Source organism: Aquarana catesbeiana, linkage group LG05 (genome assembly GCF_042186555.1).
Source record: "Aquarana catesbeiana isolate 2022-GZ linkage group LG05, ASM4218655v1, whole genome shotgun sequence".
Classification (NCBI taxonomy): Eukaryota; Metazoa; Chordata; class Amphibia; order Anura; family Ranidae; genus Aquarana; species Aquarana catesbeiana.
Window position 1 is genome coordinate 171,821,639 of NC_133328.1, and position 15,034 is coordinate 171,836,672.

Below are 15,034 nucleotides of genomic sequence, written 5' to 3' on the forward strand. Positions count from 1 at the left end.
TTGAATATATATTCTCCTATCTAATACCACTGACGAAAGGCTTAAACCTGAAACGCGCCGGGTACCAAAGAGTTGTTTTCGGACATTGGAGAGTAACACTATCTAGAATACATTTTTGTATGCTTGCAATGAATTCACTATGTGTTTTTCTGCTTTATGATACCTAGTGGTGTTGTTGCTGTTCAAATCGCCATTAGGGGGTATTTTCTTTCTTTCTAGACCCACTACCTAAGTGCGGGAGATTTATGTTGTTCAAGGGAACTGTGCATGCTCAGTGTGCATGAAGCTTTAATCCTCCCTTACTCTATCCAAATAAAAAAAAAAAATAGTTTTGCAGTCAGTTCTACTTAAAGTTTCTATTATAAAGCAGTTTGTTGTATCTACTGCACTGTATTATTGTTTGTTTCTCCACAACGTGGAAATTAAAATGTTTTAACCACTTACGGACAGCCCGCCGCAGTTTTACGTCTGCTGTTTGAAGGAGGATATCGTTGTTATGGCAGCAGCTAGCTGCCATAACCCTGGTATCCTCTTCTTCAGCGAACGGTCCGCTACAAGATAAACGTAGTCTCTGTGGCGGATTCGCCGCAAGATCACTATTATCGGCGGCCGGAGTGGGCCCCCCCTCCCGGCGCTCCGGTGCCCTCCACCGTTTACCGGAGCCGTCGGCAGCGGCGGAAACGATCGCGTCTTGTCTCACGTCACTTCTACCCACAACTCTTAAAGGGCCATTTTTTTTAAAAGATTTTTTTAAATGACAAATTTATTTATTTTTTATTTTTTATTGCATTTTAGTGTGAATATGAGATCTGAGGTCTTTTTGACCCCAGATCTCATAATTAAGAGGTCCTGCCATGCTTTTTTAATATTACAAGGGATGTTTACATTCCTTGTAATAGGAATAAAAGTGACAAATTTTATTATTTTTTTTAAAATAGTGTAAAAATAAAAGGTAAAATAAATAAGAATTTTTTTTTTTTTAAATGCGCCCCGTCCCGACGAGCTCGCGTGCAAAAGCGAACGCATACGTGAAAAGCGCCCGCATATGAAAATGGTGTTCAAACCACACATGTGAGGTATCATCGCGATCGGTAGAGCGAGAGCAATAATTCTAGCCCTAGACCTCCTCTGTAACTCAAAACATGCAACCTGTAGAATTTTTTAAATGTCGCCTATGGAGATTTTTAAGGGTAAAAGTTTTTGCCATTCCACGAGCGGGCGCAATTTTGAAGCGTGACATGTTGGGTATCAATTTACTCGGCGTAACATTATCTTTCACAAAATAAAAAAAAAATTGGGCTAACTTTACTGTTGTCTTATTTTTTAATTCAAAAAAGTATATTTTTTCCAAAAAAAGTGCGCTTGTAAGACCGCTGTGCAAATATGGTGTGACAGAAAGTATTGCAACGACCGCCATTTTATTCTCTAGGGTCTTAAAAAAAAAATGCATAATGTTTGTGGGTTCTAAGTAATTTTCTAGTAAAAAAAAATGTTTTTAACTTGTAAACAACAAATCTCAGAAAGAGGCTCGGTTACACATTATCAACCAGCCTCAAAACAATATATTTCTTTGTCCTTTCAGCCGAGCATTCTACAAGAGGGGACATGTCTAAACATTATAGTGATGTACTTTTACTTTCATTTGGCAATAGAACGCTTTGCTCCACCCTACCACTTATACATATGCAGTGTATCGTCCAAAGGTTGCCAGATAAATCTGCTGTACAAGACTGATAACAATGCCTTCTACTCTCCCAGCTGCAAGACGCTCATTGTATTTTTTATTAAGTTGTTTTATTTTCCTGAATGTATGCTTTCCTATTCTGGGGCAGTCTGATGCGGAGAAGAAACTTAAACTTGTGATTGTGGTGAGTGATCTGCATTACAGATGTTTGTAGAGGAACAGATGTTACTTGTGCTATTCTACATTTACTACTTGGTAATTTTCAGTACATAGCATAATGCATTTCTTATTGTTCAAGTTTCCACAAAGTATGTTCATAGACGCTTTACTTACTCTTGTGAATGTTTCAGGATTTTCGGTTTCATGTACTGTAAGAAGTGTTGATGTTTTTCGATATGCGTACTCTAGCTGTTTCCTGTTATGGTCATTTCGGGTGCCTGAGACACATGTTTGAGGGTCTGCGCTATGACTGCTGTTTATAACATTGCTCTGTTTCCTGCTTTCCTGGCTGCTTTATTTTCCTGTGATCTAGGGGCTCATTTACACTGGAATGTAGTGCAGAAAACCCGCGTTCTGTGTGCATTTCTCGCACCGTGCTCAAAACGCACTGGATGTGCGATCTGCTGCTGATGTCAACACATCTGATGAGTTTGCATTTTTACACCACCCTCAGCAGGAAGATGTATTGACATCGTTGGGACACGGAGCACTACAGCACTTTTTGCACCAAAAAACTTAATCGCTCTAATATAACTTTAATCATTGTCACTTTGGTAGTTATTTACTAAAGGAAAATCCACTTTGCACTGAAAGTGCACTTGGAAGTAAAGTTGCTGTAGATCTGAGGGGGACATGCAAGGAAAATAAAAAACAGCATTTTAGCTTGCACATGATTGGATGATAAAATCAGCAGAGCTTCCCCTCATTTCAGATCTACACCTTAGATTTAGAGCGACTGCACTTCCAAGTGCACTTTCAGTGCAAAGTGGATTTGCCTTTCGTAAATAACCCCCTTTATATTCTTTGATGTATCATTAATTGTATTTGGTTTACACACAATATGCATGTATGCAAGTAATGTAAATAATTACTGCACTATTTATTCATCCAAGGTTGTAGATACACATAGGAGTTGATCAAGGGCTTAGCCTTAAAGCGGAGTTCCACCCTAAAGTGGAACTTCCGCTCATCGGATTCCCCCCCCCCTCCGGTGTCACAATTGGCACCTTTCAGGGGGGAGGGGGGCGCAGATACCTGTATAATACAGGTATCTGCACCCACTTCCGGGTATAGCTAGCCGCAGCTAGCCGCAGACTCCCTGCCCACCCCTGTTGTGTTGTGGGAAATACACAGTTCCCACAACACAACGGGGACCAGTGTAGACGCGCAGCGCGACTCGCGCATGCGCAGTAGGGAACTGGGCAGTGAAGCCGCAACGCTTCACTTCCCGATTCCCTCAGTGAGAATGGCGGCGGCAGCACTCGAGGACCGAGGGATGGTTCGGCCTCGGGTGCCGACATCGCTGGACCCCGGGACAGGTAAGTGTCCTTATTTTAAAAGTCAGCAGCTGCAGTATTTGCAGCTGCTGACATCTAAAAAAAAAATTTTTGCAAAACTCCGCTTTAAGAGGGATTAGCATCAAGTAAAAGCAGGCACTGTTTATTTACTATTTAAAATGTCAATATACTCCTAACACAATGGGGCTGATTCACTAAAACTGGAGTGTGCAAAATCAGCTTCCATTTTTCTTTTTCAAAGCTTAAAGCAGTTGTATACCCGCACAAAAAAAAAACAAAAAAAAAACCTGGAAGGCAAAGGCATAATGTGCTAGTATGCACCCCTATTTTTATTGAAGAATGATCACATCACAAAAAGAAAGTTGCAACGTTTTGGAGCCACGCAGGACCCCTTCGTCAGGCATGTGAAACCCCTAAATGCAGTGTGTTTGCCTGCATAGGGATCACATTGTATCATAGTACCATGCGATTCTGTGCAGTGCGTTAATAAAAAGTAGTGCATGCACTAATTTTGATGTGATCCAGTACGATTTCAGCCCATTAAAACGAATGGGCAGAAAATCACACTGTACTGAGTCACACAGGAATCGCACAGGAACGTGGACCACTTTCTTGTGCAATTTAGGTGTGAATCAGCCCTAATAAATGCCATAGATGTCAGATAAGGGTCACCTGGCTATGGCTGGATCAAACTAAAGCTGGCCTTACACTGATCCAAATTTGGCTAGGTCAGCAGGGACAAATTTCAATCAGTGTGTGTCCGTCTCTGCTCGATAGAAGTCAATCGTTTGATAGACTTCTGTGCAAGTGACATGCTGGAAAACTTTTGTCAATCAGTGACTGCAGCCATTGATCAATGTATACTGACAGATGAGGGTCCTGCTGTCAGAATACAATCCCCCAACGGGGTGGAGGGATTCCTTCATTCACCTTGTTTGTGTGGATGGAGGAATCGGTTTGTTTTTTCTGTTTCAGCTCGCTGGCAAAACAAATGACCGGCTTTAGATGCTTGTACAAATGGATATTGATTTTCCTATGATCATGCTGCAGCCAGGCAGTTAACAGCCCCCCCCTCCCTGCTACCTCCTCCATAAGCATTAACATGCCTATAGACTGCTTAGACAACTCCTGTTTGCATGCAACGTGTACTGTACTTAGGGTTGCCACCTCATCCCTTTAAAACTGAACAGACATTAATTACACAGGTTGTCTGGCTGATTGAGGTGGTAATTAAATCCACTTAGTCCTTTACCTGCAATAAATTAGCCCCCAAACCTGTGTAATTAATATGTGTTCGGTTTTAAAGGGATGAGGTGGCAACCGTAACTGTACTTGTTTACTTATCATTAGAATATATTATTTTTGGGAAATCCAGCATTTTGTTCACTCCATTTAAAACATATTTTTCAGACTTTAAATGCTGGAGCATAAAAGCTGAATCTCAAAGTGTAACTGAAGGAAAAACTTGTTTTAGTTGTGGATAGAGCGGAGAGGAATTAGAACAGCTGTCAGGTTTTTATTACGGTGTGTGCACCCGTTAAGGAAATTCCCCTCTCTCTTTGTTCTGTTTACCATTGTCATCAAAAGTGAAAGTAAAAGAAAATCCCAAATTTTGGGTTGTCCCCAAAACAAGAATAGAGGGGAAATCTTCCAATGTGGACACTAGTTTTGGTTACAAAGAGGGATTTTCTCACCTCTTGTTGTAGCTATTGGACAAGAAGTAAATGGAAATCTCCCTGGTGGGACACAGATGACAAAAAAATGAACAGGGGTTATAACTCTCCTGTACACGAATTTTCATTAAAATAAATTATTTTTGAGAAATCGGACAACTTTTTTTTCAAGGTTCATTTCACAGTTTTTTTTCTGTTTTTGGTAAATGCTGGAGTTCCTGGACCTCTCTTTTTCCCCCTCACTTTAATTTGGAGTTAGCAGTGTACATTAGTTGTGTCCTGCTCTATACACACTACTAATCCCTATAGTCCCTAGTCAATCTTGGGAGCAAGCAACAGAAAATGACCATGTTCCTACATACTGTGGGGCCATGGAGAACAAAAGCAACCACCTTCTAGGGAAAAAAAGAGGAATTTGGAGACATGAGAACAATAGAAGGTACTTTTGGAGTTAAGAATACATACTTAAAGCGGAGTTCCACCCAAAAATGGAACTTCCGCTTTAAGTGTAGGTGATCCCCTGACATGCCCCATTTGGCATGTAATTTTTTGGGGGGAGGAGTGAGTACTCTGTTTTTACGGACACCCAGCTCCCACTTCCTCCCTGGCGCAGCAGCGCCGGAAGGAATATCACCTTTACCCCCTCCCTGCAATCTCTGGGACACGTTGCAGGTCCCAGAAGATTGCCCGGCCAATCACAGCGCGCAGCGTGGCTCGCGCATGCGCAGTGCGCACCCAACTGTGAAGCCACAGTTGGATGCCTATTGTAACAATGCCGGCACCGCGGAGAGGAGGGGGAGAGGAGTGGTGCTCCTTGCACCCGCATCACTGGACCAAGGGACAGGTGAGTGTCCGATTATTAAAAGTCAGCAGCTACACTTTTTGTAGCTGTTGACTTTTAAATGAATGGATTTTTTTTAAACCAGAATTTAGTGTCACTTTAACTTCCTCAGATCTAACATTGCAGCATATTGAAGAAGTCCTGATGTCCTTCCATCTATTCAGAAAAGTCCTTATATTGTTTTCACAGAACGCAATATGTGTGATGAGGGAGATTATAGATTCAGTAACATTACCTACCTCTAATGAACCACATCCCACATCCTGCTGATTGCTTCTTAGTGTAGAAATGTTACCTGCAGTGATAACAGGTCCTCTTCACAGTGCTGAACCTCCTGTGCTGCAGGGGCTAACTTCTTCTGCCTTTGCAGTGCATTTCTAAAAGTCCTGATGGCCATCTGCCCCTTTCTGTCCTCCTCTCCATTCAGAAAAGTCCTTATATTGTTTTCACTGAATGCAACATGTTCTGTGAATGGGGGAGTGTATCCTGTTATCCATCCACCTCATTTACAAAGCAAGTTGCATGCTGTGAAAACAATACAAAGACATGTCTGCATGGAGGAGAAGACAGTAGGGGGTAGGCCGCCATCAGGATTTTTTAAAATATACTACAAAGACAAAAGAAGTTAACCCCTGCAGCACCAGAGGTTCAGAATGTGAAGAGGCCTAACATTATTGCAAGCAGGGGCGGCCCATAATGGAGGGCGCAGGGGCGGTTGACCCGACTGGGGGGGGGGTTCTGCCCCACCCCAAAAAAATATACCACCAGCCGCCACTGATTGCAGGTAGCATTTCTACACTAAGGAGCAATTGGCAACATGTGGGATATGGTTATTTTGAGCTGGGTAATGTTAGTGAACCTTTATCCCAGAAAGACAATTTAACTAAACTTCTGCTTTAAAAGAGTCGGCAGCTTGTTATAGCTCTTGCATTCTGTTGGAGAGATCTCTGTGCTTGAGTACCTGGGTCTGCATACTTCCTCTGGTCATTAAGGAGTCCCGTTCTCCTTATCAGATCTATTATTTATTTTATTTTATAAAGAATGCAGCAGGAGGAACTGGAGCATGCAAAGCAGGGCGGGAGCTTCCAAACCTCTTAGGTAAGCATCTCAGAACTGAGAATTATAGCAGAGAGTTATCATTACTGAACACATTTAAGAAGCCAGTGACTGACATGGCTGACAAACATCCTCCTACTGTTCAACTTAAAGTGGTGTTCCGGCCAAAATTATAATTTTTAAATAAAAATACCCCTATAATACACAAGCTTAATGTATTCTAGTAAAGTTAGTCTGTAAACTAAGGTCTGTTTTGTTAGTTTATAGCAGTAGTTTGTTATTTTATAAACTTACAGCAGGCCGTGGCCATCTTAAGTTTGGGCATCTGAAGCCAGACTGTATTTCTTCCTGGATCTCATCCTTGCAGATTTTGCACATGCTTAGTGCAGCACAAGCAGTGTAATAGGTTTCAGGTCAGGTTTCCATAGCAACGACAGTTTCAGAGGAAGTTGCCGCCCCTTCCCAGAAGGCATTGCAAACAGGAAATAATGGGATGGGCCGCGGCCAGGGAGGAGGAAGTGAAAAATGAATACAGCAGATATACAGTAGGTGCTGAGAAAAAAAATAAAAAAAATATCCAATTTGTTTACAGTGCACAGTTTAGTGAGGGATGCTGAAGAGTTGTAAAAGTGGGTAGAACTCCACTTTAAATATCCCTTTTGGGTGTGTTTACCCCATAGACCTTTGACTGGATTACCATTTAAAATGCCATATTACAGGGACTATAGTAATTTTTAGAAGAGGCTGTTCATGCAAAAAAAGAAGTTGACTGTGTGAGAATGAAAGACATAGGTCCATAGGCTTTTAACCATCACTGTGTAATAAAGATGGTTCCCAAAGAGCTAAAATAAACTTTATTTTTCCAGCACAACAGAGAACACTCTACCCTAATCCTAAAGTGATTGTAAAGTCTCATTTTTTTTTTCCTGATCTGCTGCTGGGGAGTGACCCTCCCCCCATAAATAAAAATGGGGATGCATGTGACAGGGGGGTACGGGGGGATGATGATGACAAAGGGATGCATATGACAGGGGTGTACAGGGGGGATGATGATGACAGGGGGATGCATATGACAGGGGGATACAGGGGGCATGATGACAAGGATGCATATGACAGGAGGGTACAGAGGGGATGATGACTGGAGGATGGATATGGCAGGGGGTACAGGCAGGGGGTACAGGGGGGTGATGACAGGTGGATGCATATGGCAGGGGGTGCAGGGGGGATGATGATGACAGGGGGATGCATATGGCAGGGGGTGCAGAGGGGATGATGATGACAAGGGGATGAGTATTACAGGGGGGTAAAGAGGGGATGATGATGACAGGGGGATGCATATGACAGGGGGTAAAGAGGGGATGACAACTGGAGGGTGGATATGGCAGGGGGTGCAGGAGGGATGATGATGACTGGGAGGATGCAAATGGCAGCGGGTACAGGGGGGATGATGATGACAGGGGGATGCATTTGGCAGGGGGTACAGGGAGGATGATGACGGGGATGCATATGGCAGGGAGTACAGGGAGGATGATGACAGGGGGATGCATATGGCGGGGTGCAGGGGGGGATGATAATGATGACTGGGGGATGCATATGGCAGGGTGTACAGGGGGGATGATGATGACAGGGGGATGCATATGGCAGGGGGTACAGGGGGATGATAATGACAGGGGGATGCATATGGCAGGGGGTACAGGGGGGATGATGATGACAGGGGGATGCATGTGACAGGGGGGTACGGGTGGATGATGATAAAAAGTGTGATGACAGGAATCGGAGGTAGGGTAGTGAGATGTCAGGAACAGGGAAATGATGAGGAGCATGATGATGATGACAGGGGACAGTAGATGGCATCATATCATCAGGGCTGTGTGTGTGTGTGTGTGTGTGTGTGTGTGTGTGAGATGACAAGCGGCTGGTAGCAGGGATGTTCAGGGGGCCCTCGATCCGGGAATGACATCACAGGATGTGTCAGTGTTGGGCAGCAGGACATGCTGTATGTACCTTGAGACTCTGGCAGACTAGCTCCCCGCTGATCATGATGCCTGCTCTAGCAGGTCCTCCACTATGACCGTCCATCCCAGAGATGAGGTCATGGAGCTGCTCAGCTCCCAGCTGCCACTGCGGCCATTATCCGTGCTCTGCACATGGTAGGAGATCCGCAGAGCGCGGGAGAAAGGGAAGAAGCCCGTAGGGGAGCAAATGAATCCACTCACTGACCCAACAACTAGTGGATAGAGGTTGTGACAGACTCCCAGCGCCTCCTCCTCTTCCTCCACAAGACTGCACGGCGATGCCACCCTGAAAGGACTACTACTGTCACACATGGAGATATGGAACCAGCGGCCGTGGCTGCGCCCTAGTTGGCAGTGCGCCCTAGGCGACTGCTTATTTCACCTAGTGGTAGCGCCGGCCCTGCCCAGAAGATGTTACCAGTGCTGGGCAGAGGCTAGCAGAGCTCTGTTATCAGCACTTCAGTTGAAAGTTTAAAGTACATCCATGCTTTCTGTGATCGGTGTCTGGAGAGATGAACCGACTGCTACATCTCCTGTACCCTCATCTGGCTGCTGGACAGATGCATTCCTCCATCCAAGATCCTATTGGACAGAATCATACCATCCCAGCAGGACCTGCTCTGACACTGGTCCCCTGTGCTGTATCTGCATCTCTCGCCACCTCCTTCTGAATTCCTCTGAATTAACATCTGCTATGAGTCTGACATTGTGGAGCAGTCTTCACTGATAATGGGCAACTAGGCCCTAAACAGGGACCCCAGGCCTAGAGTCTCAGAGTCTGTGTACCTTGGGGAGACATGGACACGAATCAAAAGTAACATTACTCCAAGAGTCCCCCCAGCATACACCTCACAAAGAGTAGTGTTCCCCTAAAACCCTGGGCCCATAGTGCGTAGGCAAGAGGCTAGCCTGCAGTCCCCTCCAAAAGCCTTTGTCCGGGTGAGTCCATCACAATGACCTCACTATTAGACTGAGGTAAAGCTGGGATCTCAGGGAAACTTATGTTATATAAAACAACTCCTATTCACTCACACTTGGCTCTTTCCCCATGGTAAATAATGGCATATGTAAAGTATAAAAAGGAGGACAGATCTCTCGGTATAATATAAACGTTAATAAAAATAGCTAAAACCATTCACAGATGTAGCACACTCGTATGTAGGTGCTAGAAGAGAGTATAGTTTTGGGTCTTTCTGCTTACCAGGAAGATTGTCAGGTAAATTTAGAGTGCTCTCTGCCTACCAGGGAGCAGGATCTATTGGTAAGGTCTTCTCATGGTGCTCAGGTGCAGCTCAGCTTGTCCCACACTGGTCCAATAGGGGGGGACAGTTGACAGTGGGAGGGTGCCTGACAAGTGAGGGCACGGCATTGTTACAGCCCTGGCTATTGGTAGAGGAAAGTGCCTCACTGCATGCTGGGTAACTGTATAAATGCTAAGGGCACATGTGCTTGGGGTTTTTCATCTGGAGAGCGGGGTCCCGGAGGGAGGGGGCGGCTGCCCCTCCTCTGTAGAAGCTGTGATGCGGCCTCAGTTGGTTGAACTGTGGGCCTGAAAGTTAAAGAGGAGCTGAACCCAGAGGTCCTGCAAAGCTGACAGGAAGGGAGACACCAGCAAGGATCAGAGTCTGTCTACTGTGAGTACAGATATGTGTCATGGGGCCTGTCTTGTGAGGGCCATCCCCTCAGCTAGAGGAGTCAGTGGACAGTTGTCAGTCAAGGGGATGCTAGTGAGTATCCTGAAGATAAAGTAGTTACATCAAGTCTGCTACTAAAGAGAGAGTCATATAAGTGGCAGTATAGTAAAAGCAGTGTCTGCTTCCACAAGTAATCCAAGTGGCTAAGTGAGAGTTGTCCTTATCTACTGTGAATAGTTCAGTTGGAGTATCCCACTATTCCCTTCTCCCATCCAAGTTCCACAATAAATATAAAGAAACCCAAATACCCTGGACTGTTTATTGACTAACAAGCAATTGGGAGTAAAGGGGGATATGTGAAAACCCCTAGCAACTGTCTGCAGGTAATCAGAGGGAAGCCTAATAAGTCAACACGCAGCAAGCCCTATGGGGACAGTGCTACACGTAAAACAAGTGCATGAATCCATAAACTGAACACCTCACCAGTCTGGCAGGAATAAAGACTTCATGTGACTCTCAATTCCTATACACGTTGCACCAAAATATCAGCTTCATCAGTAGGCCTAATTTTACATGTGATATGCACACATCTGGCTGATTTTTAGGAAGAGGATTATTGCACATAGGATTTTAGCCAAGAAGGAATATTTATGGAACCATTGATTTTTTTTGTTGTTGTGCTGCACCAATATTATTCTTTTACTTTTGGAATGATATATTTGACTCATTCGTGGCAGTGCAGTACTGCTCTTCCATGTGGCAGAGAGGAAGGATTGGGCACAGCTACTCAAACGGAAGAACTTTCAGTCAGGGCAACCACCAAATTTCACAAGGTCCCTTGTCACAAGGCTTTTATTCATTACTACATGTTATTGCACCATGGCAAATTACACAATACGGCATTTTATTATTGCGCTATACAAGCTGTATAAATAAAATAATATCTCTGCACTACATATAATCATTTATGCACAATTCATTCTCCACTTGCATTTCAGATTCCTGACAATGAAGTGTTAAAATTTCCAGTGGGGTTAAAGAATTACCAAAATCTGTTTTTCTGTTGACCTATTGGTCAAGTGACCTGATCCCTGTTCAAACCAAGTTAAATATTTCATTTGATGCCTCAAAACATTATGTTGTCCTGTTCTACTTACACTGACTGCAACTTTCTTGTATGACTGATGATTTCAATGCTAGGTGGCAGAATCCCATCCTGACAGAATTATGCCTAGATAAACTTAGAAACACCTTTACTACCTGATGCCAGCTTTTCATTGAGATAAATCACAATCAACCTACTAGGGCATCCTTCTGTAGACCTGAACTACCATACTGGTGCCCACTTAACGCAGTGTGTGCTTCAGACCTTGTTCACATGGCATACTTAAGAGTACACCTGTGTGAGGGTTGTATTTTGCCTACACAGGATACACAGATGTTCCATGCATTTGCATGCAAGCAGTTCCGTCCATGTCAATTGGGATTCAGTTGCTGCACGGACACAGACACTGCTTCAAATTTGACATCCATGTGGGTGCAGGTACGTGAGGGTCCCCAAACTCACACTATCTGCATTCATCAAATTAGGAGCAGTGGCTGTGTCCGTACAGCCAGTGTGTCCCAATTGACATGAATGGGACTGCCTACACTTGGATGTACGGAACACCTGTACATCTCGTGCAGGAAAATCGTGGCCCTCACATTGGTTTATGCTTAACTTTGAACAAGGCCTCAACCTTGCCCAACGTGGGCACTCTCAAGATCTTCTGACCTCTGTGCAAGCGATAAGCAAATATTGTATAAATATAAGAGGCACTTGTTTTGTTACTTGAATCTTGGTGTGCTCTGTGTATTTTTTCCAGATCTGTGCAGTAATCCAATATGAAACTTTGCCTACATGCAGAAGCTACCTGTAAAAAAAAGACAGGTCACTGCTGCTTTCGCTCTTTGTGCAGGGTGACTGGTCTTGTCTTCGCTCCCTCCTGTAGTTTTCTGCAGGTAGCCTTTAGTGGGTAGAGCCAAATGGGCCCTCTGCACAGGCTATGTACAACACAGTGGTAATGTCGCTACTACATTTACATGGTATTATCTGGGTTTGTAAAGGTATTTGGTGCAGTCAAAGTGGATTTTGTGGCTATTGAGGAATATATTTATAATGTTTTTGTATGTACAGGGAGCCTATTTGCTGCCATCACTGCTCAGGTTCAGCATGTCAATATCAACAATGTGTATGTAGCCAGCAGCGCCTGAGCCATTGTTTTTATCCAAGATAAAGTTTTTATTGAAAAACAAGTACATACAGTCCAAGAAATCCACAATTAAATTGTACATAGTAGCCTAGTCAGGCATAATACCATAGAAGAATCAGACTCATACAAAAGTATAAAGTATATCCCACTGTTAGAAAATAAGATAGGAATTGCTATCACTGTCTCCTACTCATGGAAGTTCCAACCCTCTATCTGTAACCATCCCGAGCTCAGAGCTCCAATCAGGGCTAATGCGGGGTGCACCATGCCTTCAGCCGTTATTAAAGCGCAGTAATCTATCCATGACCAGGTCCTCCGGAGCTAACCCAGGAGTGCCCAGCCATGGTTCCCATAGTTTTTCAAATTTTTTTGAACATCCCCTGTGTTGGTATATAATCCTCTCCATTCTCAATGTATGTCCTAGTGCGGTAATCCATTCCTTAACTGAGGGAGGCGTTTCAGATTTCCAGTGTACCATGATTAGCTTACGGGCTACAAAAAGGGCTCTAGATAAAGCTTCCCTGACGTGGTGTTCCCATTCTAGTTCATCTAGCACATTCAAAACGCAGTGCCTAGGGTCCAGCGGAATTGAGACCCCAAACACTGCGCCCAGCGTGTCCACCACCCCCTTCCAGTACACATGCAGTCTGGGACATCTCCATAGCATATGTATTAAATCTCCGTGATCTCTCTTACATCTAGTACAGGTTGGGGTGGAAAGAAGTCCCATATTGTGTAACCTATGGGGTGTATAATACGCTCTCAGAAGTGTATATAATTGCGTTAGTCTTTGCGTTACATTCAATGAACATATGGAAACTGACTGCAAGACCTCCTCCCATTGATCCTCATCTAAGGGTCCAACATCCAACTCCCATTTCCCCTTTACTGTCAGAGGATGCTTTAGAAGGTACTTGTGGAGCAGGGTGCTATAACTCTGGGAAATGAATCCTTTAGAGGTCTCCGTCCCCTTAAGCAAATCAACCAAAGGGTTCGAGCTAATATGCCAATCAGAGGTTTTTGACTGTGCTTCAAATGCGTGTCTAAGTTGCATATAATAAAAAAGCATGGAGGACGGAAGACTATATAAGTCAAATGAACGCAGTTTGCCCTCATTTATGATTTGTTTTAGGTAAAGAATGCCAAACCTCTTCCATCTTTCCGCATGTTGCAATTTAGCGAGTTCTGGGTAGGATTCATTTCCCCATATAGGACTATACTCGATAATACCTGTCGCCTCCTGAATGTATTTAGTTTTGTTCCATATTTTTTGTATGAGAGCATAAGTGGGGAAACATTTCTGAGGCTTGCTAAAGGCCGCAGCCTCTAAAGCCGTGGGGATGGATTTACCCCCTATCGTGTGTAGCATTATATATTCTGAAGCGCTAGGGACCCTGGCCGTAGACTCCCCTTCCACGGCCATGGTGCCTATTAAATGTTGCATTTGCGAAGACAAGTAATAAAGCCATGGATTTGGCAATGCAAGTCCACCCTCATCTTTAGGGCGTTGTAAGTTTTCTAGTTTTATCCTTGGTGGGCGGTTCTTCCAGATCAATTCACGAAAAATGGCATTAATTATTCTAAATATCTTAAGTGGGATGACCACCGGTGAATTATGTAGTATGTATAGCAGTTGAGGCATTAGAATCATTTTAATTAGATTCACTTTGCCTGCAACCGACATACTCAAAGCATTCCAGGCTTTAACTCGTAGACGAAAACGAGCCAGTAGTGGGGAAATATTTAACTGACTATATTGCCTAATCTTAGGAGAAACATGTATCCCCAAGTATCTGAAGGAAGCGGACACAGGGATTCCCCCAACTTTCTCTTCATTTAATAGTCTTGCATCATCTATTGGCATTAGGGCAGACTTGGACCAGTTTATTTTAAGGCCTGAAAAATCCCCAAAGCGAACCACTGTTTCCATTGTGTTTTTTAGGGAGTGATCAGTATCACCCAAAAGAATCATAGTATCATCCGCATAGAGCATCACCTTCTCCCGCCTGTCACCATAGCAGAAGCCGGTGATCTCTCCGCAGTCTCTGATCCGTATTGCCAACGGCTCTATGGCTAGAGCAAACAGCAGGGGGGACAAAGGGCACCCCTGCCGCGTACCCCGCCCCAGAGCAAAAGGCAGTGACATTCTACCCGCCTCTCTAATTATTGCCTGAGGGCAATGATATAATAAACGCACCCAAGAGATATATATCTCTCCAAAACCAAATCTCCTCATTACCTCCCACAGGTATGGCCATTCCACACTGTCAAAGGCTTTCATTGCGTCAAGAGACAACAATGCCCTCTTACCTTTATTATCCAGTGGGGACTGCAAGTTAAGATATAGTCTCCTAAGGTTTAT

General features: G+C 44.0%; 1 protein-coding gene across 1 annotated transcript in view; it reads left to right on the plus strand.

Annotated features, from left to right (window-relative positions):
• Positions 1 to 1,627: 1,627 nt before the first annotated feature.
• Positions 1,628 to 15,034, plus strand: part of LOC141144558 (prostatic acid phosphatase-like) — a gene marked incomplete in the record, with an annotated part of 140,716 nt that continues 127,309 nt past the window's right edge. The window contains 1 exon segment of the mRNA XM_073630347.1: positions 1,628 to 1,868. Coding sequence (XP_073486448.1) covers positions 1,740 to 1,868 — 129 coding nt within the window.